Raw genomic sequence first — 18,285 nt, 5'->3', positions numbered from 1 at the left:
GACTTACCATCTGATCCAGCAATTCCACTTCTGGGTCCATATGCAAAAGAATTAAAAGCAGGGGCGAGGATGGACATCTGCACACCCGTGCTCACAGCAGCATTACCCACAACAGCCCGAAGGCGGGAACCACCCAGGTGTCCACGGACGGATGAATGGATAAACACCCGGGGTGTATACATACAACAGAACATTGTCCAGCCTTTAAGTGGCAGATAATTCTGACACATGCTATGTCATGAATAAATCTTGAGAACATAATGCTAAGTGAAATGAGCCAGTCACAACAGGACAAACTCTATGTAATTCCACTTTGCGAGGCATCTGGAGTAGTCAAACCCATACAAGAGAGAGAGTAGAATGATGGGTGCCGAGGGCTGGGGGGTGGGCGCGGGGGGCAGTGTTTAGTGAGTGCGCCGTTTCGGCTGGAAAGGAGGAGGTCCTGGAGATGGATGGTGGTGACGGCTGCACAGAAACGTGAATGTTCTCAGTGCCACTCAGCTGTCCCCTTTTGTTATGCTGTATGCCTTAAACTTACACAGTCCTACCCTGGCCGGTGTGGCTCAGCTGGTTGGAGCGTTATCCCATAAATGAAAAGGTCATGGGTTTGACCTCCAGTCAGGGTCCCTGGCTGGGTTGTGGGTTTGGTTCCCGGACAGGGCATGTTCGGGAGGCAACCAATCGAGGTTTCTCTCTTGCATCGATGTTTCTCACCCTCTGTCTCTCCCTCCCTTCCTCTCTCTCTAAAATCAATAAGCATGTCCCCAGGTGCAGATAAAAACAAAGCAAACAAATTTACACAGTCCTGTATGCCAACTGTATCTCGATACAACTAAAGTTTAAAAAAACCCTACAATGTGATGTGCGCTGTAAGAGACAAGCCAGCGATCGTAGGGAGAGCACAGAAGAGGCCCCCAAATTAGTCTTATGGGACAAGCAGAGCCAGCCATGCGGAAAAGTGGAGATCGGACAGGAGAGACCACCAGTGAGGTCGCCTGTCACGAGTCACTAATCTCTAGGATGTGTTCCATCATCATGGCCATTAGTGAAGCCTTGGGTCTTGGAACAGCTGGGACCAAGGGGGAGGGGACACGGAAGTGTGGATGAGGGTGGGAAATTCTCTTCTAGGGCAGAGAAAACAGCAGGGGCCCAAGACCCTGGAAGATGCGCCCAGCATCCAGCCTGCTGGGGATATGCCTGATGTGCCTCTACTCATGAACCTGTTACTTAAATAAACCGTAGTACTTTAGTACCATAATTAAGCCCCACCAGGGTCAGCAAGGGCCCGCAAGGAGCTGCCATTCCTCAAAAACTAATTTGGAACCCGAGGTCTACCACTCCAGCAAGCATGTGAAAGTAAGTGAGCATGCACACAAGCGAGATGAAGACAGCGGCCCTTTGTGAGTGGATCCTGGATTCTGCACTAACGACGCAAGAGAAAGCAAGGGAGGACACAGGCTTCCAAGAAGCAGCCATAGGTTTCCCAGAACCTGTGCGCAAGGAGGGGCAAGGAGAAGCAGACAGATGACCCAAGTCAGGACCTTCCCTGTGCCCGAGAGCAGAGGACACAGGGATGCTGACACAGAGCAAAGAGCAAAAGATAAAGATGCTGTAACTTTTAGAATTCGGGTCTGCATTTCTTGTCTGTGTCCAGGAGTCAAATTTCCCTGAGTTGGGCAGTGTGAGCTGAATTTCTGCATCCTCCCCACACTTTTCTGAAATGTCACACTGGGAAGGACAAAGGAAAACCTGCCCTCGGATTTGGACAGGCCCAGAAGCTGGTCACAGGCCTGTCCCCACCATCCTAAAAGTCTGCAGGTAATTCCTGTAACTTAAAGTAAGGCTGGAATTTCTGAACTGGCACGGGGACAAGGCTATTGTGTACCTGAGTGCTGTGAAGCAAGTGGCCTCTGTCCAGGTGCACTCAGACATCCATCAGCAGACGTCTGAAGGGACTGGTCCAGCCAGTGAGGGGCCTGCGCTTGTGATCTCCCCACTCTGATCTCCCCCAGCAAATCCCCGACAATTGTTCACCCCCATTAAACTTGCAGGAGGCTCTACCCAACAGCTGTGCTGAGCCCTGAGCCATCTGCTGCCCTCACCCATCGTGGTCCTGCCTTCCCTCTGGGCTCCCAGGGCACACGTTCCATCCCAGTGAGGAGCAGGGAGGATGTCTGACTGGAGGGCTGGGGAGGGGCTTTCATAAGGCTCAAGTTTCCTTTTTTGAAATGTCAGCCCAGGCACCTGTGGACTATCTCGTTTCAGATCAGGTCTGCCATTCCACCGCAGACAGCAGCGGGGCAGACATTCCCCTTCCCGTAAAAACATCCAGGGGACCAGAAAGCAGCCTAGACCTGTCCCACTGTCCCCAGTCCGATTCTCAGCCACCCGCCTACCCTTCCGCTGATTTCTGTGTCTCCTTTCCTGGTTTTCCTTCTACCTCTCGAGCTGTCCTTCTTAGTGTCATTTATGGGCTCTTTGGGGCAATTAGACCAAAAACAGTGAGATTTCATCCTTGATCCTTTTCTCACTCCATGAACAGCATCTGTCACCCCCTAAACACATAGCTCCCAAGCTCGTATTTCCAGCACAGAGCCCCTCCTGAGCTCTGGACTCCAAATGCCCCGCCTGACATCCCACAGGCACCTGAAACTCAACATGCCCAAATCTGAGCTCCACTCCCCATCAGGCTGGTCCTCCTGTTTAAGTCCTTCCCTTGGACTGTGGCAGTATTACCCAGTCATCCGATTTTCCAAGCCAGAAAGGGGAGTCGCCTCCTCCTTCCCGACTCCTCACCTCGGATCATGCACAAGTGGTGTTGATGGCACTCCCAACGCCCGCCCTCGCCTTCACGGCTGCCATCTTAGTTCACATCGGTGCTGAAGGGTCTTCTCCCCTTTCTGTCATTCTCGCCCCTCCAGCCCATCCTGCACAAACCATTGCTGATCCCTTCCTCACCAGCTTCCATACCCCACTGGCCTCCAAGACCTGTTAATGCTGTCCCTTCATAGCTCTTGAAACTGCCCCTGAAATCCGTTCCCATTGCTGGGACCATGATCCCAGCATCACCACTTCCATCACGGAACAGCCCCTACCAGGCTCTGCAGACCCAGACCCAGCCTTCTCCGGTCTGCCCTCCAATCTGCCCGACGAATAACCTCTCTGAGGCACACCTCTGCTCCAAAGCCCTCAACTGGGCTGCCCACTACCTTTCTGGAAAAGGTCACACTTCTCAGCACAGCACCCAAGGGCTTAACTGGCCTTACCTGGGCCACCTTTCAAGCCCATGCCTTGCCATGTTCCCTTGGTCACAGACACTTCTAGCCAGCATCCCAAAGGACTGGGAGTCCCTTTGCTCTTCCATCGGATCATGTTCCCACCATCACCACTATTGCGTCAGTGCCATCCCGGTTTTCTGGGCTGTACTTGGCCTTGAAGTCAGGAGTCTGGTGGAAAGTGGAATAGGAAGTGTGGGAGAGACCAGACCTTTGTTTCGGCTCTATGTCCTGTAGAGCCAGGACGCTACAGCATTACATGGTCTCCTCCACAATCCACTCATAGACTCTTCCCTGGTGGTAGGCTTGTCGGGTCCCACTTCCTCTTGATACCTTTCCTATTGCAATGCCAAATGAATGCAAAAAAAAAAAAAAAGAAAACCCACAAAATAATGATACACCCTGGCCAAGTAGCTCAGTTGGTTAGAGGATTATTTAGATACACCAAGGTTGTGGGTTCAATTCCCTGACTGGGCACCTACAAAAATCAACCAATGAAAGCCTAATAAGTGGAACAACAAATTGATGTCTCACTCTCTCCTTTCCTCTCTCTCTAAAAAATCAATTTAAAAAATGATACACACTCTCTCTTCCTCTCTTTCTAGAAAATCAATAATAATTAAAAAACCCCAATGACACACACTCTTTCTCTAGTCCCTCCAAGTTACAATTCTCCTCGCGACTAGCAAGGCTGGCCCGAGAGCTGGCCTGGATGCAGGTGTTAGCCAGCAGGTTCCACTGATGATGACCCAAGGAGCCGAGCTGACTTAGTCCAACTCCAGATGGGGGAAGTTAAAGAGAAACGTCGGGGAGCTTGGTATTTTCCTCCGAGGAGACAACGGCCGTCATCTCTGTGGAACTAGGATGTTAAAGGCTCAGCCAGTGCTTAGGTGGTGGAGTGAGGCCACCATCTACGGAGTAAAATGAAGCAAGTGTAACTTAAAGGATACATGCCCAGGATGACAGCTTCAAGGCATTTAATAGGCAAGGACTCTCGAGTCATTTCTTTCGCTGTTTCCATTAACCTGTAGGACAGAGCACAGCAAAGGATCTCAGGACTTATTTAACGATGCAACTGGTCTGTCTATCAATCCATCAGCATGCCTGCCTCCACGCTAGGCACCGTGCAGGAATACAGACGGAAAGGGGAGAACTCACTTTGCAGGAGGGTGCCAGAGCACACCCCCACTCGGCAGAAATGAAATCCTAAATTCCCCACTCCTCCCTCCGAGAGCTAGTTCCTAGATGTCAGTGCCCATATTCCATAGCATGCTCCCATTGCCTCAGGACAAGGGGCAAAACATGGAGCAGGTAAAGGAGGCCACACGAAACAATCTCATAGGCATCCCCCACCCCCTGAACGAGTTAGTCTCCACCCCTGAGCTTTGCTGTCAGAGTGGCCCAGACCCCAGCCCCACCTCCAACATGGGCACCCCCATCTCCACCCCTTAGAGACCAGAATACTGAGCACTGGGATACAGGGATAGAGGGTGGGAGAGGGAGCTAGCAGCTCTCGGGTAGGAAGGAGGTCACTGGCCCACAGGTCATGCACAACTTACCCACTCAGTGGTCTCATTTTCCTAATTTCAAAGAACTGGGTCCCTGTATGATTGTATCTGTGTGAAGTACGTAAAGGGAAAGTGACTGAAAACTCCAAAGGTCCCAGAAATCCAGCAGAGGAAGCTATGAGTTGATTTCTCAAGGGGATGAGGAAGTGAGGGCTTCCCAGAAGGGGTCTAGTAGCCAGAAGGTAGTCCCATCCTCTAACTCCTCACTGTCCTGCCTGGAAATTCGAGTTCTAACTTGGATCCCAAAGCACCTTGGACCTTTAGAATAGCTGTTTTCAATCTGCTCTATATTCTGGTTAGTTGAATACTTGTCTTAATTGATCTACTAGACTACAAGCTTTTTGAGAGTTGGGACCATTTATGTATCATCTTTATATCAACCATAAAGCCTGGCACAAGCCCAATACATTCCAGTTACCATATATTATTACATGAACGAGGAATAAGGGAATGGGTGGGTGGATGGATGGATAAAAGGAAGGATGAATGTAATTGATGAAAGGAAGGGTGGATGGACAGTTGGAAAGCTGGCTGGCTGGCTGGATAGACAGAAGGGGCAGGCAGGCGGATGGGAGGATGGATGGAGGAATGGATGGAAGGAATGGACGGAATGGAAGGGAAACACAGAAAAGCAGATGGATGGCTGTAGCGTTTCTCAATAGCGCAGCCTGCAGCAGAACTTGCTACGGAAACATCACTTCTATTCATGTTCAAACTGACACTTGACATTGACTACTAAATGTGACAAGATGACCACATCCCCACAACCTGGGATTTAGCTGGTTGCCCAGAAGGTCTCAGGGACTGGAGAGCCTGCACCAGGTTATTCTGGAAGAAACCGAAGATTCCCTAGTGCCATGCTCCCTGAGACTGGATCTGGATTTTTCTAAGCCTAAGTAAACGTTGCTGTGTGAGTTTCCCTATCCTGCCTCAAACAAAATCCTATAGAAAACGTGCACGTTGGGAAGCTGCTAGTGAAGCAAGACCTGTGACCTTGTGAGGCCAGTAAGGTGGGTGTATGCGGTAAGATGTGTGCCCCTCCTGTGATGGAGACAGCTGTGGAGGGTGGTGCTGAACCCCTAAAGGCACTGCACGCCCTTCTGAGAAGGGCCGAGAGTCCTCCCCTGGCCCGGATGTGCCTAGCCACTCAGACACGAGCACACGTAGCAACCGTCCGTGGAGCTCACCGGAAGGGCTCCACCTCTGGAATCTGCTTTCGGGGCATCGTTTTAACCCTGGATGCCATTCACAGTCACCTCAACTGGGACTGTTGAGTTGGAAGTTCCAGGGTTGGGGCCAGGGGCTGATTTTAACAAGTTCACAGCTGGGAAATCACTGGCATGGCCGTAAGAATAACCAATAACAATATAGGCTTGCCTCGCTTTAAAAAAATAACGTACAAAGCTAAGAGGTAAGAGAAAAAAGCCCATTCTCGCTGTGAGGTGATTTATTTTTTTACTTTACCAAGATTTCATTCAGTGCGATTCTGGTATATTTAAAGTAGTATTCAAGAAAATGCAGACAATTGTAACTGAATAAAAATTTAAAAATTAAAAAAATAAAATAAAATAAATAAAGTAGTATTCGGCCCTGGCCGGGTGGCTCAGTTGGTAGGAGCATCACCCTGTACACCAAAAGGTTGCAGGTTCCATCCCCAGTTAGGGCTTGTACAGAAGGCAACCGATTGATGCTTCTCTCTCCCATCAATGTTTTCTGTCTCTGTCTCTTCTCTGTCTCTTTAAATCAATGAGCATGTCCTCAGGTGAGGATTTAAAAAATAAATAAAATTTTTTTTAAATGTACAGTAGAATTCAACTGGCAAAAATGCAATGTATACGGCCAACTTTCCCTGTTGGTAGATCTAGCTTATACGTCTAATGCATTGAGACAAACCTATAATGAAATAATGAAAAATTACCTGGCTGTCTTTTCTCCGTTCCTGTTATCAGCTCCTTCCAGTGAGCTGGGGAGGGGAGCTTCCTGTAAACACGGCCGCCAGAGTGGCAGGCTCACTGGCCGAGCCCACCCTCAGCAGAGCTCAGGGGACACCTCTCTTCCCAGAACCCAATGCAGGATCAGCACTGCTGTTGGCCAAGGCTCCGAGGCTGTCAGAAGGGAAGGCAGAAGTTGTCCTTCCATATCGCCCCTGCCTGCTGAGCACATCTACAGTCAGGGCTGGCCCCAAGAGGTCCCCCGACTCCAGCGCCTGGCACGCCGTTCACTGCTGGGGACAAAGCAGGAGGAAACCCCAAGGCACTAAGTAAAAGCCTGGTCAGAAGGTAAACCAGAGGCCACACTCTGCTTTGTTTGTGTGGGGGCTCCAATGTCCAGGTGACAAGGGAGCACAGGCCAGCAGCCTGTGGCGCTTCCCTTCTCCAGCCCTCTCTGCCATCAGTGATCTGGGTCAGTGACCGTCAGAATGCATCAGAGAAAATTAACAAAGCAGCTCCTTGAAAGCTGGGCGGAGAATGCGCTGCAGGACTTAGCAGAGAATGCAAATCTGCCCCAATGGGTGCATTCGCCACCGGGCTCATTCTCTTTCATCTCTGGCCAAAAGACCCTTGTGAATGTCCATTTTAATTTCCGTCACCTCCTGCAATGCAGTGTTCTGTGATGAGTCGGCCACGTCCAGGAAGGCTCGGTTTTGGGGTCCAGGTCTGGCAGGAGTTTATGCCTCTGGACAACATGGAGCTCCCCAGGGAGCGTCCCAGTCTGGGGATCAGCATGACACCAGAGAGCCTTCCGAGGGCTGGCATGTCCGCCCCACCCCTGGAGGCTGGTGCTACCCCCTCCCTCTAACATCGCTTCAGCAGTCCACTGGGAAGATGCCGTGCAGGGGAGCTCACGATCGGTAAAGTGGGGACTGAGAGGCTAATCAGGTAACCTGCCCGCCCGGAAGGGCAGAACTGGTGTTATTCCCATCTGGTCGTATCTTTCCCTTTGGGGAAGTCACAAAAATCCACAGGAGAGATTCTTGCGTATAGCAGAGAGAGGAGGGGCCTCTCCCAGGGCACGTGGGCATGAGTCAGTGCTCCCGTGGAATCCTTTCTGCTAAGTTCTACATCTTTAGGGAGGAAGGACAGAGGTCAGCAGAGGCTTGACCTCCAGGACAACGTGCTAGGGGTCTGCAGGGAGTCTGATGCTGGCTTTGATCTGAGCTGCCGCGGACTTGCTTGGACAAATGGCCTGCCCCTCTCATACACACCTGCCAGCCCAGCCCCCATCTGACTCCTGTCCCGGACAAAACACCAGAGCAGCCAGTGCACAATCCGCCTCTGCCCCTTTGTTCTGACCGGACCTCAGAACTGACCTAATCCTGTCTGCAAACAGCCAGAGGACACCGGAGGAGAAAAAACCACAGTCTGGCTGGCCTGAACCCAGCCCGGACCCGCAGGGATCCTCAGCTCTTCTCAAGCTCAAGTGAGGGGAGAGGGCCCCCACCCCAGAGCCCCACTCATTCATGCAGAAAGGAGCAGGGCCACTGGTCTGGGCCCCCTGGGGAGCCAAAGGCAGGGCCTCAGTAGACTATGAGTAGTCAGAATGGAGGCAAAAAGTGAGAGGAAAGAAAAGAAACAGGACACAAGGAGGGAACGGGGAGGAAAAAAAAACAGAGAGGAAGAGAGAAGAAGGGAAAGATGACAGAGGAGGAGGAAGTGGAGAAAGAGGAGAGGATGGAAGGCAGAGGGGCTGGGGGGGCCACTGCCGCCTCACTGCCTCCTTGCCATCCTGGCCCTCAGCTGCTTCAAAGGGAGGAGGGCCTGATCAATTACATCCTCTGTCATCACTCCCGGACTCTCACACAGGGGCATCCCTCCCTGCCCGGCCTCACCAACCTTAGAGAGCATTTGCTGACCAGCTGGGGACAGACATGCCACCAGGCTTACGATCCCCTCGCCAGTGCCCTGGCTGAGCACGTTCCTGCTCAGACCCTGGTTGGAAGGATACTGTAGTGTCTTCATGTAGTTCTGAATTGCCTGCAGCCAGTCCGGGATCGTCATCGACAGCCTGTAGTTTGGAACCTGGGGTATTGAAGGCTGTGGAGAGGTAGAGAGAGATCTTTTTATCAGGAGACGCTCTGGGGCCAAGTGCTTGGGGGCAGGAACAGGGCTGAGAGCACTGGAAAGCTGCTCCTGGGAGCAGATAGCCACCTGGAATGTTCACCTGTGCAAGGGCTACCTCCTGGACAAGGTTTCCCCACTCCAGTCGGTCCCTTGCTGAAGTCCTCCCTCTCTGACCCTCTCTACACACACTCCACCCCGGGTCACAGTGGCTCCCCGTGGCCCTCTGTGCACTGTGAGTGTGAACCTGGCCAGTGTCCCCAGGGAGCCTGAGCCCCTCACTGAGGCCAAGGACCATGTCCTCTAGTGTCCCCCACTGAGTCTGGCCCAAATGTTCACAGCGGCCCTCCGTTAACTTCACATTTTACTGCATGCCACACCTTTTGCTGCATGGTCAGTGTGACCCATTCCGTGTGCCCCACTCCAGGGCACCCCTGAATGCACGATGAATGGCGCCCTGAGGAAACGCAACATGGCCCCACGACCACCGTTTCTCCTCAACGCCACCCGCTGCGACGCCCACCACCTCCCTTCCCCGCGTGTCTGGGCCCAATGGATCAGGACAGACTCCCCTCTGGCCTTGCCTCCTCCCAGGTCAGTGCAGCTCCTCGCACTCCTGAGCCCTCTGCTCACACTTTTCCCCTCACGGCTGCCCTGTCCCCTCTTCAGTTCCTAGTCTGCCTCTTGGTCAACACTCACCAAGTGTCCGCAAGTCCTGCAGAGAAGAGAAAGGAGCAATGGCAGGCAAGGGCTAGAGAGGGGGATGTAAGCGCCCCTTCTCGGAAATTTAGAGCCAAGACACCCTCAGCTCTGAGCAGGCCTGGCAACAAGGCTGTAGGTAAGAACAGGCCAGGGCTTCCGATCCAGTCACTGCTGGGGAGCAAGGGACGGTTTTTGCTTTATCCCCCCTATATGATTCTCCATCTCTTAACCTTGGCCTCTCTGGTGGGATGGAGCTGTCGGGGACAAAGACAGCACACTGGGCCTGCGGTCCCAGCAAGGTGTTGTTAGGGAGGAGAGGGGAGGCTCCTCCAGGTGAAAGCCCTTAGGGAGGACAGAAGGGACCACAGGACAGCTTAGTTCCATCCCAAGAGAAAACAGGGAAAGGGAGGCCCTGGGGATTTAGGCCTTAGCTGATGGACAGGGAAGCTGCTGCACTGACCTGGGCACAGGGCTGGGCGGCCTGGCTAGGCCCCAGCGCTCTCCCTGGCTCCGGGTGTTCAGGCCCACAGTGACATTGGAGGGCGCACTGGCCCTGGGCCCGAGGCGGGTGCTCATACTTCTATACCCTGGGCTGCATTTGCTTAAAATGCTACTTGACATTCTTTTCCTCCCATTCTTTTGCCTCTATTCTCTCTTGGCTTTGAGACTCCCTGCTGCACAGCAACTGCCCCTCCAACCGAAAGGAAGCTAGTCACACTCCCCACCTCACAGCCCAGGTGCCGTGTGAGTGTGAATGTACAAGAGGGTGCACACACAGCTGCCCTGGGAGCCCCATGCCCATTACAGCCTAGCAACTCAAATCACACTCTCGTCTTGGAGAGTCGCTGCAGGAGCCAACGTTCCAATGTGCTCACAAGCCCCCCAGTCAAACCATGACGTGTGTCTTTGTGTTTCTGCCCCAGCAAACACCAGGAGGGGTCCAGCTTGTCCTTGTTTTTCTGCAGTAACGTCCACTGATCTACCCAAACTGGGAATTCTGCGTCAGAACGTGCCAGAAACTTCACAGAGAAGTGGAGAGAGAACAGGAGATGCGCACAAACATCTCTTGAGTACCTGTTGTGTCCCCAACTCTAGATCAGGTACAAATGGGGGAGGGAGCACGGACGGAGGGAGGGGGCGGGAATGAGACAGTCTATTAAGTCACGAGCATGTTTCTACACAGAAAAGTGCTGTCGGTACCTATTTAATAGAAAAGCTGGTCAGGATGGGGAAATGCCCCATAGAATCACAGGCCACCTAAGGGATCCCCAGGGGGCATCTGTTGGCCACAGCCCTGAGGCGGCCAGAGTGACTGTGTTCAGAGTCATGCGGGCCAACCACCAAATTATTTCGACTCCAGCAAGTCCCGCAGAGCTCACAAGAGCCAGAGGATGGGGTGGAAGTCAGGAGGCAGCTGGTCCTAAGAATAGCAACTCAATGGCGCCCAAGAGCTTTTAAAAACAGCTGCCTGGTTACCTCAGCCCCTGCGGAAAGCGAGTGGCCACATTCCCCAAACTCCAGCTGGGGAGCAGAGCTGTGGTGGGGAGAGGGGCTGAGGCTGCTGAGGGGATGATGTCATCTGGCTCCAGCTCCCCCTGGCCTGTGGGATAGCTGACGGGTGCTCAGGCTGGGACTCAGCTCCCAAGCAGCCCCTCTGGCTGCCATCGCCCCCACCAGGTGGTGGACAATTAACCAGGGGGGCTCCTTCAGGTGTAATTATGCGTCTAATACAACAAGGTCCAAGTCCCTGCTCTGTCACCTGCTGGCTGGGGACCCTGGTCAAACTGCCTGACTTCTCTAAGCTGCCATTTCCTTCCTGATAAAAGAGGAGACTGTCACCTACTTCAAACTTCCTGGGCTGGTTAGGAGAATTATATGACCTAATGTATAAAGCAGGCAACTAGAAGCTTGGCCCTCGGTGCTCTTTAAGTGTTAGCCATGTGATTATTCATCTGCAGCGTGTCTTCAGGGGTCTAGAATGGGGAGGCCTGACATGGTTTCACTTTTCAGGAGCTGGAAAACAGATTCAGCACAGGCTGAGTCCCTGGACACTCGGGAGCATCACTAAGATGCTTTCTCGCCCTAATAAAAGAGGATGAAACCATCCACTTCCCCCTGGGACCACGAGTGAATCTCCTTAACTCACAAAGAGTTCACACAAAGGGTAAGAAAACTTCATAGGCCTCAAAGAAAAAAAAAATGGCCCCAAGGGGTGGAAGCAACCCAAGTGTCTACCAACAGATGAATGAATAAACAAAGTGGGGTATATACACACGTGGAATATTATTCAGACATAAGAAGGAAGGACATTTTGACACACGCTGTAACATGGATGAACCTCAAAGACCTTATGCTAAGTGAAATAAGCCAGTCACAAAGGACAAATAATTGTACAATTCCTCTTCTATGAGGTTCCTAGAGTTGTCAAATTCATAGAGAAAGAAAGTAGCCCTGGCTGGTGTAGCTCAGTGGATTGAGCGCGGGCTGTGAACCAAACGGTCACTGGTTCAATTCCCAGTCAGGGCACATGCTTGGGTTGCGGGCCAGGTCCCCTGTAGGGGGCGCACAAGAGGCAACCATACAGTGATGTTTCTTTCCCTCTCTCCTCCCCTTCCCCTCTGTCTAAAAATAAATAAATAAAATAAAATAAACTTTTTTAAAAAGTAGAAGAATGGTTGCCAGGGACTGGGGGTGGAAGGGAGGAGTGGGGAGTTACTGTTTATGGGGTGTAGAGTTTCAGCTGGGGAAAAAGAAGAGGTTTGGGAGGTGGAAGGTGGTGATACTGCACCACAATGCACAGAACTGAACACTTAAAATGGTTAAAATGGTAAATTAAGTGTATGTATATTTTATCACAATGTTTTAAATGGCCACGAAAAGACAATTAACCAAAAAAAAGTACACATAGTGAATAAATATTTTTTTAAAGTTCTAGCTCACTAATAATTTAAGAAACACAAATTAAAGCCATGGCTAAAAGCCATCTCTCGCCTCTGCGTTTTCAGAGACAGCGTGAAACGCGCACACTCAAAGCCAGCGAGCACGCCCTCACACGGCAGCCTGGGTGCGGAACCGGTACACTCCATTTGTTCTCTCCCTGACGGTGGACCTGAGACCCATCTCAGGTCATTTCCTGCCCTCTTTCACCTGAAATGCCAACCTAGATTTTCCATGGCCCTCCCCTCAAGGTTTCCACCTCCTGCCACCTGCATCCAGCCCCACTAAGCCACAGACAGCCCACCTTATGAAGGTAGCATCTAGGGGCCACGGATCAAAAGGACCCTGTCCACACTGTGCCTGTAGTCGGGGGTGGGGGCATGGGAGGAGGAAGTGGAATGGGCAGGAAGATGGTTATTCAAGAAAAATAATGAAACAAACCACAGGCAAGGCTTGTGGGGGCAGGCTCTCTTTCACTCCATTCTTGCCAAATACTGTGACCTACCAGAAGAATGGAAGGAGAAGGGATGGGGAGGGACACAAGTATGTGTCATCACCACGGCATCACCATGTGGGAGAGAAGGGGGAGCCAGAAAAGGAGTCAGGGAGGCAGCAAGGCCCCCCCAGGCGCCAGGAATCTTTAACAAGAAAGAACAAGGAGAAAGCGAAACCTTTTGCTGTCCCTGTTCTGAAAAATACACTTGGCAGGCACAAGGCAGAAGAATCTCCTGGAGGAGAGCAAGAACATCACTCATGAGCCCAGGATGCACCCCAGACCCCCGCGTCAGGGGCAGCCAGGAATCTGTTCATGGTAGCCTACCATAGAGGCCCGGAGGTCATAACCTTGGGCTGAGCAGGAAAGACACCTGGGCCACTCTGAATGCAGAACAAAGGAGGAAGGGGGCTGCCCATGTTAGCCAGCAGGGGGCAGGAGTGGAGCCCCAGCTGCAGCAAAGCCGCACCACCCCAAGCCCTCAGTTCCACACTCAGGCAATGCTGAGCCTTCTGAATGTGAATTAATTCCCAATTGGGAATCAACGTGAGAAAGAGGCACAAGAACGTGAGGCCTGCAAGAAACAGCCTAGTTGTTTTTTTTCTGGGCCAGCTACCTCTCTGTCCCTGGCTTCCCATTCTCTATCATCCTCCAACTGACTTGAGCTGCTTTCTTGAACTATCCCTCAAAAATAGTGGCCTTCACCTACTCAACTGTTAACTTCAGACCCAGTAACCACCAGAGGGGACTTCGGGAGAAAATTTAGGAGGATCACAGAGCAGGTGAGTACTCCCCGCCCACTAGCCATTCCCGCCTCTCAGGACAGGGCATCTGGACCTCCCAGCAGAACTTACCTTGCCTGCTAACAGAATGTCCTGCAGTCAAAGGAAGCATCATCCAGTCCCCCTCTTAGGCCTCTGACACCTTTCCTCCACCCGCTTCTGGGACAAATTCAATTGCCAAATAACCTAACCTCCCTGAAACTCTCCAACCCTTCCACCACTACCCCCTCTTCTCTAAAAATTCCTGAGTAAAACATTGATTTGGTTAAAGGAGCAAAGGACTTGGCCCCAGGGGGAAAAGTCTGCCAAGCTAAATGCAGGAAGAGCCCTTGAATCGGAGAGGTGTGGCCCCCAGAAACAGGAGCTTTTGCAGCTGCCCCCATCTCAGGGCCTGTGTAGGGTCAGGGTTTGGGGAATGGCGGGACCTGGGAAGGTGGGGGGGATGCCGTTATGGGGCTGGGGATGGGGAACCAACCATGACGACACAATGTAAGAGAGAAATGTTAAGTTCTTCACTTAGGTTCAGAAAGCCAATGCCCACGTTCAGGCTGGGGCTGTCCCGGCTTGGCAGGAGTTCGCACGTGACCTTTGGGTTACTACAAAAGGACAATGTGGCCACTCTAAATAAAGGAACCACTCTTTTGTGAAAACACAGCACTCAGCCACAGCGCTGGCGGTATCAAGTACAAGTCTCAGGAAGACGTGATCTATGTTCCAAGCTGCTCAGACAACATTTGGAATATTGCGTTTCACATGTGCTTATTTTAGGGGAATGACTGATGATGGCAATTTCCTAGAAAGAGGACAGGGACAGTGAGTTGATCTGGGGACTCTGGCGCATAAGGTGGAAGGAGCTACCCATGGACGAAGAAGACTAAAGGGAGATGCAGATTGCCAGAAGGTCCCGGTTCTGAGGTCTCGTAACTCAGTGTCCCTCTAGAGTCACACAGACACGTCCAGTGTCACACAGGTCAGCACTGGAGGCTTGGAGACTCATGGGTCATCACATCACGGGATTTGAGAGTTGGAAAGAAATTTATGTGAAGTCAGGCCTACTCCCGTTTTATAGATGAGAAGACTGAGATCAGAGATTTCAAGTGAGTGACCTAGGCCACGGAGCCAGAGGCAGCACCACCGGGCCCGGGACTCAGTCCCTTCCTTACTCCAGCAGCCCCTTCTAGTGACATTCCAGGGGGCTGTGAGTAGCAAAGGAAGTCAACATGTACTGCCCTGTCTCAAAGGCCACACAAGAATCACTGGTGATATGTGGCTGGGGGGAGAGGAGCAGCGCTTCTGTTGGAGTCCCAGGAAAAGAGCCGCCCACCAATCAAATCTGGCCAGGCCTGGGACCAGCTGCCCTGTGAGGCAATGAGCCCCCCAGGTTCCCGGAGATCTTCAGAACAAGGAAGGGAGACTGATCTCCACCAATACTACCATTCCCAGGTTCCCACAGAGAAAAGGGGTCCCGCACAGAAGGTCAGAAGAAGGATAAAGCCACAATTAGAGGCAGGGTCACCGCAGAGGGTGCCGAATTAGAAAGGCAGCATGGGACAGTAGGGACAGGACTCTGCTCCCTGTGGCCACTTCTCTTCCAGGTTTAAGGGCTCCCAGCTCCTTCTTAAGTAAAGACTCAAGTAAGGACAAATTCTGAAGTCAGAACCACAAACAGGACCGGCGTGGTTCTCAGGCTCAAGGAATGAATACAGCCGGCGCTAAAGCAGGCAGGACTCTCTCTGGGCACAGTGAAGAGCCCTGGACCGGCAGAGTAATAAAACACTGTAACCGACTGCAGCAGGAAGCTCCCAGGCTCTGTCACTTCCCCCACGGGCACATACAGCGTTCTGGCCTGTAGGGCTCAGATGCTCAGGTCACCAGTTGCTCCAGGTTGGGGACTGGACCAGATGGCCTTCCAGGTCTCAGGTCTGGCATTCCTAGACCTGCCCAGGAATCTTCTCCGCCATCCCAGTGTCCCCAGGGTGCAGGGGAAACCATCTGCCACGCTACAGCCCCCAAGGCTCTACAGCATTTCTCTCCCCGCTTGCATTTCATGTAGTGACCACCGCACACCTCCCTTCCTCCGTCTTGTTAAGTTATCCTTGGCCGCCAGACCCACTCCTGAGCCTCCTCCCCTATCCAGTGAGACTAATTCGTCCTGTGTGCTGGAAAGTCCCTTTTAAGCCACAGCCAAAACTCTTCTTTTTTTCTTGGAGCCCAGATAAGCTGGGAAAAAAGATCGCTCACTGTTTTTGCAAGTTTCAGAGGTGAAAGTCACTGTCATAAAAAAAATTGGCAAGAAGTCTAGAAATGATTCACGCTGAGAAGTCTGACTGGTTGAGTGCAAATTCATTCACAGCCTAATAAATCATTTGCAAGGGGGAGACGGCGGAGGACCGAGAGACTCCAAAGAGGAAAAGCAGAGTGGGATCCCTAAGGTGGCCTATGCATTCCTGGCATCGCTGGTGCTACCTGGGGCTATCGCTCTTGCTGAAAGAGGATGGACATGGGGGTGAGTAAATAAAATAGAGTTTGGCTCGAGATTCAAAGAAACCTTGGCACAACTAGATCATACAGCCATACAGTCCCAGGGCAGCAAGCCATCCCCCGGCTTCCCCCATTTCTAAGGCTTCCAAGACAAACATCTCAATTAAGTTAAGGGGGGGTGGTGGGGTGGCAAGACTGGAGAGGGGAAGGGAGTTTGCAACAGGACCAGGAATATGGGAATCGCCTCTATTTGCTCTGTAGAGACTGAAATGGCCCCATCACCACCCACCCCACCTCCCTCCTTGGAAGCCACTGACCTTTGCCAAGAAGGTGGCATTCCTGATGGAGCCCACCATTTCTCCCCCCTTGGGGTGCACCTTGGCCACGTGCATCCACATGCGCTCCCAGGTGTGGCTATCGATGGGAAAGCCGCTCTTGTTAACGTGAAACAGCACCCCGCCGTCTTTGTCTTCCTCCTCCGAGCCCCCGCTGGTGGCGAGGCTCACGGGCCGCGCGTGGCTGCTCCGGGACCGGGTGCCTTTGGCGCCTTTGGGGTGGGGGCAGCGGTGAGTGTCGGCCGCAGAGCCGGTCATGGTGGGACCGGGGCCGGGAGGGCGGGGCTGGGGGGTGCGTGGCAGCAGCGGGGGGCGTGTGCGTGCGCGCGGGCGCCGCGCGGGGTTCAGCGCCCCGCGGGGCCCACCTCCTCCATGCCTCTCGCTGCCGCAGGACGCGCCAAGGGGGAGCGGCGGCGGGAGCTCCGCTTACGGGCCGTGCCTAAAATCAGCGGAGACACAGCACACAGCGCGGTGAGTGGACACCCTGAGAAACCGTGCCCAGTGGCGGTGGGGCCTGGGACTGTCCCCACCCCACGTCACTCCCGCCCTTCCACCCCCCGCGCTGACAGACACTCCCAGGATTTGAATACAAGCTTCTAGCCCTGCAATTACCTCGAAAGGCGACTGGAATTTTGGCACAAAGCTTCACGCACACCTAAACACCAGGAGGGAAATAAAGGAGCGTGGAGGATGCGGAGTGGACGGGGTAGGGGTAAGAATGGCAGCTCGTGCGGCAAGAAGGAAGAGAAGGTCCCTGCAACGCTCCACTCGTTGCTGGGTCGCCAGATGTGGCCGAGCGCCGAGCAAGCAAAGAACGTGCCGGCACGTGAGCGCCCGGGGTCGGCGCGAGGGCGCAGCAGCAGCAGCAGCTTCGGCTTGCAAAGGCGGCCGCGTTCCTTCCAAAAAGCCCTCCAGGGCGCCCAGATTTCAGTGGAAATAGCTCCACCCGCCCCCCGTTCCCGGGGTTCCCGCGCCTGGCAGCCGGGGGCCGGCTGCAGGCGGAGCGCGGGAAGGGCGCTGCAGCTCCGGGACCCTACCTCGGGAAGCTCGGCCTCATAGCTGCGGCGCCTCTGCGGGCGGCGAGGGCGGCGGCGGCGGCGGCTGCTGCTGCGCGTGGGACTGGGGCTGCTGGGGCTGCTGGGGCTGCTGCGGCCGTCCCCTCATTCCATGTCCCATTCTCGAATGTTATTCTGTGACATATAACCGAGTCACCCGGACAGCCGCCGATGTTCCGAATGCGTCCATTGGCCACCGCAACAAAGAGGGGCGGGTCCCGCGCTCGGGACTCCACAGCCCGGAGCTCCACGCCGCCCTGATTGGCTCGGAGCTTCCCGGGCGGGAGGGGAAAGGAGTAGGGGCAGCTGCGCGGCCACGCGAAATCCGATCGCTGTCGCGTCCCGGGAGCCCCACGAGGCTAGAGCGTTTGTCCTAGGGACTTAACGCCGAGTTCCACCAGGGGTCGTGGTCCTGCGAGGGTTTGATGCAACTGTGGGGAGCAGAGAAGAAGTAGTCACCTGAGAAGTGACCCCGAAGTAAGGGAGGGCTAGGTCGGACACAGTCACCTGCCTCTGTGGGGGGGGGGGGGGCCGGGGGGGGGGGTGATGGATGGTTCAGGCAGGGGCTGTCCACATGGAGGTACAAAACTAAAATTTTT

General features: G+C 53.4%; 1 protein-coding gene across 1 annotated transcript in view; it reads right to left on the bottom strand.

Annotated features, from left to right (window-relative positions):
* Positions 1–17,775, bottom strand: part of VASH2 (vasohibin 2) — a 36,725-nt gene extending 18,950 nt beyond the window's left edge. The window contains exons 1-6 of the mRNA XM_024551397.4: positions 17,669–17,775; positions 17,244–17,286; positions 16,614–17,070; positions 8,789–8,877; positions 4,835–4,891; positions 4,226–4,300 (exon numbers count right to left, since the gene is read on the bottom strand). Of these exons, the coding sequence (XP_024407165.2) occupies positions 4,226–4,300; positions 4,835–4,891; positions 8,789–8,877; positions 16,614–16,889 (497 nt within the window). The 5' untranslated portion in view covers positions 16,890–17,070; positions 17,244–17,286; positions 17,669–17,775. The remainder of the gene's footprint in view (positions 1–4,225; positions 4,301–4,834; positions 4,892–8,788; positions 8,878–16,613; positions 17,071–17,243; positions 17,287–17,668) is intronic.
* Between the last annotated feature and the right edge of the window lie 510 nt (positions 17,776–18,285).

This window comes from Desmodus rotundus, chromosome 12 (assembly GCF_022682495.2).
Source record: "Desmodus rotundus isolate HL8 chromosome 12, HLdesRot8A.1, whole genome shotgun sequence".
NCBI lineage: Eukaryota > Metazoa > Chordata > Mammalia > Chiroptera > Phyllostomidae > Desmodus > Desmodus rotundus.
This window is presented reverse-complemented; position numbering and strand designations above follow the sequence as displayed.